General features: G+C 39.4%; 1 protein-coding gene across 1 annotated transcript in view; it reads left to right on the forward strand.

Moving 5' to 3' along the window:
• Positions 1-9,331: 9,331 nt before the first annotated feature.
• Positions 9,332-15,377, forward strand: part of USP25 (ubiquitin specific peptidase 25) — a 151,232-nt gene continuing 145,186 nt past the window's right edge. The window contains exon 1 of the mRNA XM_058731764.1: positions 9,332-9,464. Coding sequence (XP_058587747.1) covers positions 9,420-9,464 — 45 coding nt within the window. The 5' untranslated portion in view covers positions 9,332-9,419. The remainder of the gene's footprint in view (positions 9,465-15,377) is intronic.

The raw sequence follows: 15,377 nt of genomic DNA on the forward strand, positions 1-15,377 counted from the left end.
GGATTCCCATTCTTACGGGTATCCCTACCTCCCGTCCGTATCCCCTACTCACTAGCCTAACTGTTATAGAGACTCTGGCAACAGGACTTCCTGCTCATCACAAGCAGGTAATTGGATCAAAACAAATACAACAGGTTCATGATCTTTTACTTTATTTTATTTTTATTTTTTTTTTTATTTTAGGGAGAGAGAGAGCACTTAGGAGAGGAAGAGAGAGAGAGAGAATCTTAAGCAGGTTCCATGCTCTGCACGGAGCCCGACATGGGCTACATCCCATGACCTTGGGACAATGACCTGAGCTGAAACTAAGAGTCAAACACTCAACTGACTGAGCCAACCAGGCACCCCTCACTTCAAGTTTCTATGAGGCAAAGGTAAAGATTAAGTTTTTAGTAGGCTGGGACCTGAGGACCCTGCTGTCAGTTACTTTTACTTCATACATTTTCCTCCAACACCTATATCAAATGTCACCTCTGTGAAACCTTGCTTTATTTTCTCACACTGAGTCCATTTCTCCTTCCTCTGACTTCCAGTAATTTGTAAATACATTTGCTTATTAACATCTCGTGTTCCTGATTTCCTCATCAGATTGTGAACTTTGTCAGAGTAAGGATCATCTTATTTGGGAAGAGTTAGGTTAATTCTATTCCTAGTTCCCTCATTACCATGAGGTTGTATTTGTAGCTGACTCTCCATCAGGCTAAAAGCTTTTTGGGGGTAGAGATTATTTGTTTTCTTTCCATCTTTGTCCATGGTACTGAAATTCTAAACAGCCAGTAGGGTGGGATCATTGGTTTGTCTTAAGTGGACTTGTCGTAAACAAGATGTATACCAAACTCCCCTTTATTTGGCAATTATCATGCTTTTTGAAATTCCAGTGAAAGCCATGTGTGTGTATGTATGTGTGCATGTGTTCCTGGTTTTTAGAAGTTAATCCTCACATGCCAAGTGAAAAAGAGTTAGCATTACATCCCTTACTCTTTGAAGATGGAAAAAAGTAAATTTGAGGATTGAATATAAGCCCTTAATAAAAGAATGCATATCATCTTCATCTATTATTGCTCTCCTGACAAAGGTATGCATAAATGAGCGGTAAATGAATACCATAAAGTGCCTTTTTTGAATTCATTTTGAATAATGTTGGCAAATGAGGCAGTGTTGCAAAATACATTCCCCTGAGCTAAAACTGGACTAGGAGTTAAAAGATCCGATGTTTTTATTTTTTTATTTTATTTTTTTTAACGTTTTTATTTATTTTTGAGACAGAGAGAGACAGAGCATGAACAGGGGAGGGGCAGAGAGAGAGGGAGACACAGAATCTGAACTAGGCTCCAGGCTCTGAGCTGTCAGCACAGAGCCCGACGCCGGGCTCGAACTCACGGACCGTGAGATCATGACCTGAGCCGAAGTCGGACGCTTAACCGTCCAAGCCACCCAGGCGCCCCTTTATTTTTTAATTCAATAAATATTTGCTGAGGTATTACTCTGGGTACAAGTTTTAACACAACCATATACTTGCAGTTAACTTTTAGTAAATCATTCAACCACTCTGAGACTAGAGTTCTACATTTGTAAAATGAATATAGAATATGTCCTGCATTGTCTCATAGCATAGGTAGTGGAAGTCAAAAGAGACACACTGTATGTTCAAGTGACTTATCTATGGTAGGGCACTTACATGTAAAGTTATTATATTTATTATATTATGCTAGTTATAATATAGTAATATGTTATGTTAGTGCAATAAAATTATATTTATTAAATAGCACTCTGGTTATCTCAAAGCGAATTCCTAACTTCCATCATTTCATTACTACGAAAATACATCATTTCATTACTACCAAAATATTATACTAACTTAAAACAGTATGCATTTGAATTGTTTTTTACTATCTTCAGAGCACTTTCCAATAATTCATCTTTGATCCTTTCAACAACGGATTCTTCATTTTTTCATTTTGCATTTCACACATTTCTAGGGCTCTATTTTTCTACATGGTAATATTTAAACCTAGAGATACACTAGCTTTTGAATGGTACTTGGATAAGGAAGACATTTTGATTCAATTTATTTCTACCTCAATTTCTTGAAGGATCACAATAATGATACATGATACCTAAGAGACACAAAAAGCTGTCAGATCAGTTTTATTACTAGTTCTTGCAAAATGACTGATGACAATGGAAATCTAAAGCAGTGACTCTCAACATTTTTGATCCTAGGGCTGCTTTACACTTTTAAAAATTATTGAGGACCTCAGTGAGGTTTTACATCTGTAAATTATATCTAATCACTCTTTATGGTATTGGAAGTTAAAACTGAGAATTTTCAAACATATTTAGTTATTATTTCACATAAAAACAAGAAGCCCATTACATTTTAATGTAAATATTACTTTTACAAAAACACATTTTTCAAAACAAAAATGATTAGTGAGAATAATGAGACTGTTTTACATTTTTGCATATCTGTAATGTCTGGTTTAACAGAAGACAACAGAATTTTCTAATCTGCTTCTGCATTCTATGTGTTACCATGTACTGTCTGCGTTGAAGCAGAAGAGGAAACACACAGAAATATAGTTGGAAAATGGAGAATCTTGACAGCCCCTGAAAAGGTTTTGAGTACCTCCAGGAATCTATCAACCACACTTAGAAAATGGTTGGTCCATAGTGCAAGAGATTTGAAGTCAGATCTCCTATCTGGGTTCATACCGGTTTAACATGTTTTGGTTGTGTGTCCTTGGGCAATTTACTTAATAAACCACAGCTTCTTCCTCTGTGAAAGGAGTGTAGTAATTTCAACATCATGGGGTTGTTATAAAAGTTGTTTGAAGTGTGAAGTGCTTAGTATGGGTCTTGGCACATAGTAAGTATAGAAAAAGTATTAATTGGCTCTAATAGACTGTTTCCCATAGTCCCCTCAAAATAGAAGGCCTCGACTAGCCATTCCAACTCACCTGACAGTACAACCAGTCTTAGAGCAAAGGCTGTGAAATCGGAACCAGTAGAATCTAATTGTAAAATGTGCTACCTTATTTGTTTTTACATTTATTCCCAGTATTTCCATAGAATTATGGATGTTTATAATATGCTTACCCAAACTGAAAACTATGGTAGATTTGAACAGAACAAAATAATTTACCTTCACATAAAAAAATTCCATATGTTGTTCTTGATGAAAAACAGACCAAATTAATATATTGAGATAAGAGATTATTGTTTATATATCTCATTTTATAAAATGATGTCAGATAGACTAAATATACTAAAAGCATTTCCTGAAAGCCTGAAAGCATGAACGGAGATTTTAAAATTTTGTTTTCATTGTTGTTTATAAATTCATTTAAATTACACTTATTGAGCACTCATTCAGTATGAATGTCATTGTGCAGAATCCAAAAATGAGTAGCATTTTTGCCTAATATTTAAGTTTTTCATTTTGTTGTGTTTTTACTTGCTAATAGCTTTGTTCATTCAAAAATATATTTTTGATTTGCCATATCTTTAGTATGTATTTTTTAAAATTAAAGGTATTACACTTGAAATTTGTGTCTTTTCAACCATCCAAAAAAGAACACAAATACTCACCAAGGGTCTAAAATCAGTAGTAAAGTAGCTGCCTATGAATAACTAAACAAGTTCTTCTGTACATGATTTGATATGAAATCATTAGAGAAATGGCAATGGAACAGTCCCTTCTTAGACTGTAAGGTTTGGTTAACTGCCCTCTCTTAATTCTGCTTCATGTATCGTTTTTCTAGACTAAGAATATTCAACCCCAGCTGACTAATTCTTGGTGCTCACTTAATGGTTTTCACTTTTCAATTTATAGGTCACAAGGAAGGCCTGATAATAATAATAAAAGCAAAACTAATAATAATAATAATAATGATGATAAAAGCATGAATTTACTCACATTTATTATTCACTCACTTTGTGCCTTACTCTATTTTAAATACTTTATATGTACTTATGCATTTAATCATCAAAATAGCCCTAAATTATTATTCTCATTTTGTAGATGACAGAACTGACCCAGAGAACATATGTCAGTAAAATTCATGTCAGAAAAACGGAATACTCTTTAAATGTTTAAATCAAGGGATACTTAATCCAAAGAATTGGTTATTAGGTAATGAAAGAACTAAAAAGCCAAACAGGGACAGGGAGTTAAACCAGTTTGGCAACAGCAAGAAATCATTATGACTCTTAATTTGGAGGGGTGATGGAAGGAGACAAGATTTTCAGAGCTCAGGGACCTGCCTCACCAGGAGGACCTTGATACAGGGTAGAACAGTTTGATGCGAGCTGGGTCCACCAAAGATCTACAGCCCAAGGAGAAGCAACCCAAGGGAAGAGGGAGAAGAAGAAAGAGAAATAGCCTGAGTTCTCTTATTCTCTCACCCCCCAATCCTCCAACTATGCTAAATCCATTCTGAAGCCAGCTGACCTCAGAGCATGGGACATTCAAGGATAGTCTTTTCTGTGATTCAGAGAAAAGCAGTAGAAATGCAAGGAATGTGTATTGAAAGCAAATAGGCAAGGATTATGTTGAAGGTTTAAGCAATTTGCCCAAGATTACAGAACTATCTGTCACTGAGTTGTTCTTTGGGATTTGTATATATGTAGCAATCATGTGCTCTGAATACAGGGCATAGAGGTCTTAAGGAGTGACAGTAATCACTTTTGACTCCATACTTTTCTCTGTCCGCATACCTTATAGGGTAACTTCAGGAAAATGTGTGACTACCACCACAGAAGCAGAAGAAAGGCAAGAAATGAGGAAGGGTCTGGGAACTCTACATCATTTGCAGTGTCAGAGTATGCTTTGGGACTTATTTAAAGTAAGGGGAGCAAGTGATTCATGCAAGAAATCTGTACTTTTGTGCTGTCTTTCAGTTGATAAAGACTAGCTTTTTCTCCATGTAGACCTTATTTTCAAAGTAGATCTTACAAAGAAATAGTTCACATTAGATTAGATTCCTTTTTCAATTCACAGAACTTTTCCCCCAAAACTATTCCAACTGGAAGTGTGAATATTGACAGAAAATGTGGAGTTACTATCCTTAAATGTTTTAACACATTTCTTACTGATCTAAGGGGTTATGGGATGGAGCAGGAAAAAGGGTATTTGATAGTACATAGGTATGAAGTGTAGGATTAACTGAAATAGATTGAATATGACCGTTATGGGCTAAGTGTGCCCCCCCCCCCCCGCCAAATTCATATGTTGAAGTTCAATCCCTAGTACCTTAGAATATAACTGTATTTGGGAGTAAATTCTTTAAAGAGGTGGTTGAGATAAGGCTATTAGACTGGGTCCTAATCCAATATGACTGTGTCTTTATAAAAAGAAGAACGGACACCAGAGGAGTGTGTACACAGTGGATCAACAATACATGAAGAGGCAGGAAGAGGGTGGCATCTATAAGTCCAGGAAAGAGGCTGCAGGAGAAACCAACCCTGCTGACATCTCAATCTTTGACTTCCAGCCTCTGTGAGAGAATAAATTTCTCTTGTTGAATCCGCCTGGTCTATGGTATTTTGTTATATCTGCCCTAGAAAATGAGCATGCTGACCAAAGAAGCAACATCTGGAGACTCTCAGTGTGTGAGGCACCACTACCAGCTGGAGATACTAATATTGATACACTTTGTCAGATAAAACAATATGGCTGCCAGCACACCAGAGCTGTCCAGTTGGAATGAGAAGTTAGAGTTAGCCATTCTCTGCAAAAGCATAGATAAACTTGCTTTCTTTCCTTCATGACTTCCCATTTAATTCAATAAGCATTTAATTGTGCATGTATTAGGCAGACAGTACTCTTACAGGTTCTAATGCATGAACACCTCATCAATGAATGGTACCATTGTGACATTATAGAAACCTCCTCTTTCAATGATTATATACGGTTCCCTAATTGGTGGAAATAAAATCATCCCAGAATGTAAATGTCAATGTCAATACACCTAAAGAAGGAAAATAATTCTGATTTTCCTCAAGAGGAGATTTACAAACCATTCTTTTGTCATGGAAATAGTTCAAGTCTATACTATGCATTGAATTCTTACTCATGTCTTACAAATGTGCTTTGGCAAAGGTGCCTGGGTGGCTTAGTCTGTTAAGAGTCTGACTCTTGATTTTGGCTCAGGTCATGATCTCATGGTTTCGTGAGTCTGAGCCCCACATTTGGTCTCTCCACACTGGCCGCTGAGCCTGCTTGGGATTTTCTGCCCCTCCCCTGCTCACACTCTCTCAGTCTCTCTCTCTCTCTCCCTCTCCCTCTCTCTCAAAAAAAAATAGACTTTTGGTGTTCAGAAATGGATTTTCAGGCTCCTTCTAAACAAAGAGAAATAGTCAAAATAGAATACCAGTTTCCCTGGTTCACACAAGGCACAACACTGAATATTGTTAGAAACATCATCTTGAAAGCACCTGAATGGCTCAGTTGGTTAAACCTCTGACTTCTGCTCAGGTCATGATCTCATAGTTCATGAGTCTGAGCCCCACATCAGGCTGTTAGTGCAGAGCCGGCTTTGGAACCTCTGTCCCCTTCTTTCTCTGCCCCACCCCCATTCATTTTCTCTCTCTCTCTCTCTCTCTCTCTCTCTCTCTCTCTCTCTCTCTGTCTCTGTCTCTCTCAAAAATAAATAAACATTAAAAAAAATAATCTTGATCCCACATAGAAAAACAGAGTTGGTGTTAAAAACTAAATTTTTAATCTTAATGAAATCTGGCACTTTAAGTGTTTACCTGAGTGTCAACAATCCAGAGTAATACAATTTAGGAATTATTCAATAATATCCTGAGGTTATATAATTCCAACAACTATATATATTGAGGCTGACTCATGAACAGAAAAACTGACATTGGGACATATTGTTAAAATGAATTAGGATATCTGGCAATGGATCACATGTGCATATTTATCTCAAATTTTCAAATTTTCGTCCTCTATTCATTCCAATTATGTGCTTTCTAAAAAAGAATGTCTATAAGGAAACTTGAAATTTTCTTTTCATACAAAACAATTGTGATTTAAAAAATTTCAGTAGGAAACCATCAGAAGTAAGCTGGAAATAAATGATCAAAGTGGGCAAGTATGACTATAAAGATTTATTTAATGATTATCTAGTAACCACTGGTAATAATATTTTTGTGGAATTAAAAAAATAACTCAGAGGAATATTTGTTTATTTGTTTATTTTATTTATTTTGAGAGAGAGAGAGAGAGAGAGAGAGTGCATGCATATGTGGGGCAGAAAGAGAGGAAGAGAGAGAATACCAAGCAGGCTCTGCATTGTCAGAGCAGAACCTGATGCCAGGCTAGATCTCTGGAAGTGCAAGATCATGACATGAGTAGAAGTCAAGAGTCCAGCACTTATCCAACTGAGTCATGCAGGTGCCCCTCGGAGGAAATTTATTGTCAAATTCTTGAAACTAAACTTAGTATATGGCGATCTCTCTCTCTTTTTTAACTACAATACTAGATTTTTATGTTAAATTTTACTTTTTTATATTCAAATGTCATAAATTGTGAACAGAGTTATTTTTTTAAAAATCCATATTACAGAGAAACGTGAAGGTGACATGTTGGAAAGCACTTTGGGCTATAAATGAGGTAAAATGGGCTCTAGTATGTTTTCTTTGCCAAATAACCTTCTTTGGGTCTCAGTGTTCAAAATCGTGCATTCTCTCAGAACTGTTGCATTATTCCTAACATTCTAGTTTTCGAACCATTTCACAACTTTTCAAATTCCTTTGGCAAAAAACATAGGATATCAACAAAATAAAACTTGTAATATGTCAAAATCAAATGCGCAAATAAATATGAAGACTCAAGGGAAAGATCTCAAAAGGTGGTTGAGTACATCCAAGGTGCAGAGTAAAGACGGCTGTAAACTGCACAGATTTGTTACAAAGGCTACTATGATCCATGATTATTAAATAAAACCAGATAATATTTCAGTGATCATTTTCTACGCTTACTTTTCTTGCCATCAGATTAAAAATTATACCCGGATTTGCATATGAGTGTATTGCATTTGTGACAATATTCACTGATTATTATGCCCCTCTTATTGCTGCATCCTGACCTCCTATTTCCAGATTAGCTGGGGAAACTCAAGATGTTTTTGAGGATAGAGATAACTTATCTCGAGGCTAAGTTCTTCTTACAATTCCATATACAGTCAAGTATTCTATGCAGGAAGGTTAATTGCTAATTGTTTGGCAACCGGTATATTAGAATTATGTACCATCTGGGCAGTGATACTTTCGTTATGTTGTCTGTTGTATAGACCATATTTCATTTTTATCAAATCTTCGGGAAATAAACCTCATTTCTCCAGAGCCTCCCAGAGACTGGCACATGCTTTAATGAATGAAGTAGACAGAGAATGTCAATATTCATTTATGTAATGATTTGTTATGGAGAAAAGTACATTGCAGCAAAAGGACTTCTGACAGCCCTTTGCTTAAATCACACTTGCCTTTTCCCTTCGGGCAAGTTTATTGCTTGCGAAATTCCTAGAAAGGTTAGGGGAGAGGACCGGAGACATAGAAAGGAGCTGAGGTTCAGGGACTCAGCACGGTTTTGGGACGTTACCAGACCTAGAGGGAAAGGTTTTGTCTTGGAGGAGTTCGGAAAGCTGGCGATCCGACAAGTCCTGGGTACAGAGAGAACGCTGCCCTTCGCCTCGGCTTGGAACTTAGCAGAGCCAGGGGAAGGCTTCGCGCAACCTGCCGCAGGGGCGGCTCCGAGGCAAAGCCCGCGGGGCGCGCCCTCGCCCCACCCCGGGAGCGCCGGGGCCGCGCAAGGCGGGGCGGGGCCGGGCTGGGGGCGGGGCTTCAAGTCAGCCCCGCCCCGCCCCGCCACCCCGCGGGTCACAATATAGGGTTAGGGAGGCCGGCGGGCGGGGCTCGGCGGGGGAGGAGTCGCCGGGCGGGGGAGGTGACGGCGGTTGGGGGAGGGGAGGAGGAGTCGAGGAGGGAGGAGAACAGCGCCATTCCAGCCCGCGGCTCCCTCCGGTCCCTTCTCCCTTCCCCGCAGTGGCCCGCGAGCCTCCAGCGAAGGAGCGCGCGCGCGTGACGCGGCCCGGCTTGCTCGCGCCCTCTCGCGCCCCAGCGTCCGCCGCCCGCTCATGGCCCGGGCCTCGGCGGACGAGCCGCGCTGAGGCGGGCCGCGCGAAGTCGTGGGGCCGCCGCCGTGGCCCTCGCTGTCCGCGCCTCGCCGCCAGCCCGCGGTGCCCGCGCACGCCGGCCGCCATCGCCTTCGCGCCTGGCTGGCGGGGGCGCTGTACTCCCCGGCGGTCCGCGCCGTTCCCTGGAGCTCGGCAGAGCGCGGCTGCCAGGGCCGGCGGAGGCGCGAGGAGCCGCACGCCGCCGCCCGTGTCGCCGCCGGCACCGCGGGGGCCATGACCGTGGAGCAGAATGTGCTGCAGCAGAGCGCGGCGCAGAAGGTGAGGCGAGCCCGGGAGCCGGCGCGGCCCGGTCCCGCTCCTCCTTCCGACGTGCCGTCCTCACCCGCTCCCGGCCTTCCCCCTCCGCCCCTCGGGCCTCCGCTGCCCACCGTCCCTGCCTGTCGCCTTTGGGGGCGTCGCGCCCTGTGCGAGGTTGCGTGTGGGAAGTGGGGTGTAGTTAGTGGGTTTCAAGCCACTTCCTTGTTTTCCCGTAGCAGACAGTGCTGGCTGTGTATTGAGAGCGACCCTCACATTCCTACACTCCTCTGTAGGGCTTCTGAATTAAACTTTATTCACCGCCTCCTTCCTTTAGAAAACGGAGTAGCCAGTTGTCATCCTTCCCGAACACAATTTGTATTTCGAAGGTGGGAGCATTCCAGGCCTGCTAGTTGGCAAAAGGGTCTCCTTTGACTTGAATTGCCTGCCTGGCGGGGCAGGTACATTTACCAGGTGGACTCTGTGGAAGTAGAGGGTTTGGTTGGTTCCTTTTCCTTTCTGTGTTTCTTTTTCTTTCTTTCTGAATATAGAAACTGCCTCTAAGAAAGGAAACCTTCCTGGCCATGTTTATTCCAGGAATCTTTTGTCCCCTCAGTTTGACCTTATTCCCTCCTTCACCCTTTACTCCTGACTCGGTCACACATTCAAGTGGTCACTCTCTTCAACAAAGTAAAATAAAATCTGCGTGAGGCTTCAGATCTTTTATAGCGAGTGGTGAGAGAGGTTCCTTTTAGTCGAGATTTCCTTTCAGAATCTCAAGTGCACGATCATGGCTTGCACCATATCCTGAAGAGTTGTTGGCCATGACTTAATTGTATTTATTTATTTATTTATTTATTTATTTATTTATTTTTTGGCCTTGTCATTTTGTGAAAAGCATGTTGGGCAAAAAGAAAACATTGCTTTAGTCGTTTTGAAATTTGGGGGATAGCTAGGGTTTACCGCGAGCTGCTCCCAAAGCTGTGTTTGGTTTATCTGGGTGAGTAATGAATGCCCCACCCTATTGTAGTTTTGGCGTAGTTTGTATCCTACCTGGGCTTGATTTTAGAATAAGGCCTGCTGCTCTCAAAGGAACTGTGTGTATACTCACTGTCTGCTAAGTTTCTGCTTTGTCCGCTAAGTTTTTGCTTTGAGATTATTTTTAGAATTCTATGATAGTACTTGAGGTAATTGAAGATGCTCAAGAATTTTGGAAAGCAGGGATCGTGTGCATTGTTATTTTAGGCACTTTGGGAAAGTTGTTTCTGGAACTCCTGGTGTTAGTTAACTGTTACTGGTCAATTGGGAAGATTGTTGCAGACTGCAGTTCATTTACAGTGAAATGATTCTAGATTTAATAATGGGAGTTTAGAACAGTTTATCTCCTAATCCTTTCTATTCTACTTTGAATTCCTTAGACTTTACTTTTTGATGTTGAGTATGTGACAAAGTGTTAATACTTAGAGCAGGATCTTGTGTTCATATGTATGCTAAGCAGTATTTAATAGGTTTGATATCATTTTTGTTTATAGTTCTCCTCAGTGTTGCATATTAAAGCCTATTTGTTTCAAAGTTGGACATTTCAAAGTGGCTCCTACTTTTCACATCTTTTAAGTTTGAACTGTGGCAAGAAGTTTGTCAGTTTTGTTTTTTTTTTTAATTGATTTTGACTAAAGTACTTCTTTAGCATAGACTCAGGTAGTGGAGATCTTCCTGGTTCAGAGGTTTATGCATAAAATTGTGGAATCAAGAATCAAATTATTGCAAGTGATCTTGGCCATCAAATCCAATTTACTAGTTTAATGAACTCCCTCCTTACACAAAGGGAATAGTTGTTAATCCACAATATTACCATTATGATGATATTTTTAGTGTGTGTGTTAGATCATTTTAGTGATATAGGGGAATTTTGGGGGGGCGATATTATGCATTTATTTTTATACTTCCATAGTGGTATTTATGTGTGTGTGTGTTTTAAAGAAACAATGTGTTTGTTTGCTTTTCACGTTAATAAACTATTACTTTGTTATTCATGGTAGAACTATTTAAAAATATTTACATAGTTATAAATACTTTAAACCATCCACTATAAACGAATAGATAGATTTAAATTCACCAAATTAGTAACTAGGAAGTGGACTTCAAGCTAGTAACTAGGAAGTGAACTTCATACTTTAGAAGAAACAAAAGTGAAACTCTTTGTTTTCACTTAGAAACTTTATGAATTATCAGGAAAGCAAGAAGTGTCTAGTTGCATAACCAAAATTTCAGCCTATTTTCTGCTTTCCTTAAAAAGTTATGTGATTGCACATGTATATTTGTTTTATGTATATAGTTCTATTCCAGTAGTTGGAACAGTTTGCTTTATTTTCAGGATTCTTTTTTTTTCTTTCAAAAGGATGATTAGTAATCTTTTTTTTTTCTTTTTAATAGCACAACGCAGAGCTTTCATCTATCTTTTGTTCACCTGCAAAGTAGCTTATCACAGTATAGGACCAGGGGCTGTCTTTTCCTCTGATGTGTTCTTTGCTTGATTGCTGAAGTTTATGAAATAGTATGGAGTGATGAGATGTAGTAAAAACTGCAGAAAGCTTTTTTTGAGCTTTAGGTGATACAGGTGAGATGGTCAGTGATAGATTAGCTGTAGTTAGGGGCACCTGGATGGCTCAGTTGGTTGTTGGACTCTTGATTTTGGCTCAGGTCATGATCTCGTGGTTCGTGAGATTAAGGCCTGTATGGGGCTCGGTGCTGGCAGTGCAGAACCTGTTTGGGATTCTGTCTCCCTCTCTCCCCCTCTCCCCCCCTCTCCCCCTCTCTCCTCCTCTCTCCTCCTCTCTCCCCCTCTTCCCCCCCTCTCCCCCCCTCTCTCTCCCCCCCCTCTCCCCCCCTCCCCCCTCTCCCCCCTCTCCCTCCTCTCCCTCTCTCCTCCTCTCTCCCTCCCTCTCCCTCCCTCTCCCTCCTCTCCCTCTCTCCTCCTCTCCCTCTCTCCTCCTCTCTCCCTCCCTCTCCCTCCCTCTCCCCCTCTGCCCCCTCTCTCCCCCTCTCCCCCCCTCCCCCCCTCTCTCCCCCTCTCTCCCCCTCTCTCCCCCTCTCTCCCCCTCTCTCCCCCTCTCTCCTCCTCTCCCCTCCTCTCCCTCCCTCTCTCCCCCTCTACCTCTCCCCCCCCCCCCCCCCCCCCCCCCCCCCCCCCCCCCCCCCCCGTGCTCTCTTTGTCTCTGAAAAACAAATAAACATTTTTTAAAACAATTAGCTAGGGGCGCCTGGGTGGCTCAGTCGGTTAAGCCTCCCACTTCGGCTCAGGTCATGATCTCATGGTTCCTGAGTTCGAGCCCCGCATCTTGCTCTGTGCTGACAGCTCAGCCTGGAGCCTGCTTCAGACTCTGTGCCTCCCTCTCTCTCTGCCCCTCTCCTGCTCATGCTCTGTCACTTTGTCTCAAAAATAAATAAAAAACATTAAAAAATTTTTTTAAAAATATTTAAAAAATAAAATAAGATTAGAGATAGTTAAATCCTGTGCATAATTTTGGTTTTGAACATATACCTTCAGTATTTGTGCTTGATATTTACCTAAATGTAGGATCCTTAGATCTCAAAAATCTGATACATACATAGATTCAAGTCCTAAATGAGGGATCTTGAGGGCAGCGATAGAAAGCTTCCTCCTAAGGACCAAATTGATTTATAGAGTGAAGTGAGCTGGATGCTATTTACATTAAGTGCATTCTTCTGAGTTGAATAAAATATAAGGTTGATAGGGCAGGTATTTTGCCTATTTTGTTTTACCCTAGAGCTTAGAATGTTTCTTGCACACAGTAGGTTTCAGTAAATATTTGATGAGTGAAGTAATGAGTGAATGTTTTCTAAAAGAAATGCAAATGCAGTAGTTATTTTAGTTTCTTAATGGAATCTCGAGATTTAATTATTGAGAAACCGTGGACAACTGTGGAATATAGGCTGTGTAGTGAAAAGACCATAGAGTGTGGGTTAGGTCTAAATCACCTTTCTGTGACCTTGGGCAAGTCATTAAGTGACTCTGAATCTTCCATTAAAGCCTTAAAGTTAGTATGATTAGACGTGAGCAACTCTTTTAGATCCTGAGTGTTTGGTGGAGGTAAGCATGCATTTATTTCTGGACAGGGAGGACAAAAACGAAATGTTAGAGGATGGAGGCAGAAGGAATTTAATGGGTCAGCAGTCAACTTTCACTTAATTACAGAGGGGTGTTAGGTGGGAAAGATGTCATAGATCAACCAAATTAAGAGTTAAAGCAAAACTTGGAAAAATAATACAAACTGAATGCAGGGTAAATATTTTAGTTAAATTAGTATTTTCTAATTTAGCTATCATTTAAAGTCATGAAAATATAGTACAGCATTTCAAGGGACAGTTAACATTATGTAAATCACTGTAAACATTACATAAAAGGGATATTCTTTAGTACTAAATAATTGGTTATGTTGTTATTAGCACAAGACTTGGTTTGGGCAAAGAAACAGGATCCAGGTACTTACTCCCTTCTTATTCTTTCTCTTTCTCACCTAATTTTGATTTGTATCCAGCATTGGATAACATTGTATCCAGCTGCCTTAATGAATTTCATCAGTTTCAATAAATATTCTGTTGATTTTCTTTAATATTCTATGTTTATAGTTATATCATTTGCAAGTAATTATCATTCTGACCTATTCCTTGTTAATACTCATACTTTTATTTTCATTGTTATTGCTTTAGCTAATATTACAGAATACTGTTAGGATTAATGTTAGTTTCTGTTATGTATTGTTTCATTATGATGTGGAGATTTCCTTATAGCCCTCTAAGTTTTTTAAATGTTTTGAAAACAGATTTTGATTTTTTTATCAAATGCCTTTTCCTTTTTCCTTTTGCAATTACCTATGTGATAATTTGTGTGTCAGTAGTAAAAACGACTGTAATAGATAACATATGTGAAATATGATATATATTTCTATGTTAAGGAATTGTGCTTGGAGTTTTAAAAACTTTTTATTCATTAATTTTTTTCCAAACACATTATTAGGTGAGCACAATTGTTTTTTTTTTTTTTTTTTTCCCCTGAATGTTGTGGTTGAGGAAAGAGTATTAGAAAAGAACTAAAACAACATTTCATTGCTAGTATGTGTTGGGGTGGAATTTAAATTCATGGTCATTGCAGGCAGGTTATGAGCCTGCATTCGTAACCATTATGCTATATTGCTTTCTGGTAAAATTTAATTTAGTCATGATGCCTCCAAATTCGATATACTAAATTTTAATCTGGAATTTAGTATCGATATTCTTAGATGAGATTGGTTACACAGTTTGCTTTTCTGCATATGGGCTATTGGGGTAAGGTTAGCTTATAAAATCATTAGAAAGTTTGTTGAGTTTTCCTATGCTTTTGGAATTGTTTAGTGTAGGGTTAAGTTAAATCATTCAAAATTGTTGGTTTTTAGCCATTTTTTATTGTTAAATCTAAGTACTTGTTACTTTGAAGTTTTGATGAATATGACTATAGCAGGCAGACCATTTTATTTAGAACAAGTTTTAGATAAGCCTTCCAAATTTTGACTATTACCTTTTAGGTTTCTACCTCTTCCAGCATCAATTCCAGCATCAATTTTAAAAATGTTTATTGATTTAGGTTTGATTTCATTTAGATGTATATGTGTACGTATGTACAGGTCTGATTTTTTTCTTAAATCTGGCTGTGTAGACAGATCCTTTTCTCACTCCTGTTTGTTTTGTTTTAGTCTCAGTTTTGCCAGATGTTGATCTATTTCACTGCTCTTTCAAAATCCACTTCTTTGTTTCCTTTATAAGCTCTGTTTTATCTTCTACTTCATTAGTTTTTGCTTTTTGTCTTAAGTATTTTCCACCTTTCTCCTTTTTTTTTTTTGGAGGTTATTATTGCTCTTTTTATACTTGGTGAGTTTCTAA

This window comes from Neofelis nebulosa, chromosome 5 (genome assembly GCF_028018385.1).
Source record: "Neofelis nebulosa isolate mNeoNeb1 chromosome 5, mNeoNeb1.pri, whole genome shotgun sequence".
Lineage (NCBI taxonomy): Eukaryota > Metazoa > Chordata > Mammalia > Carnivora > Felidae > Neofelis > Neofelis nebulosa.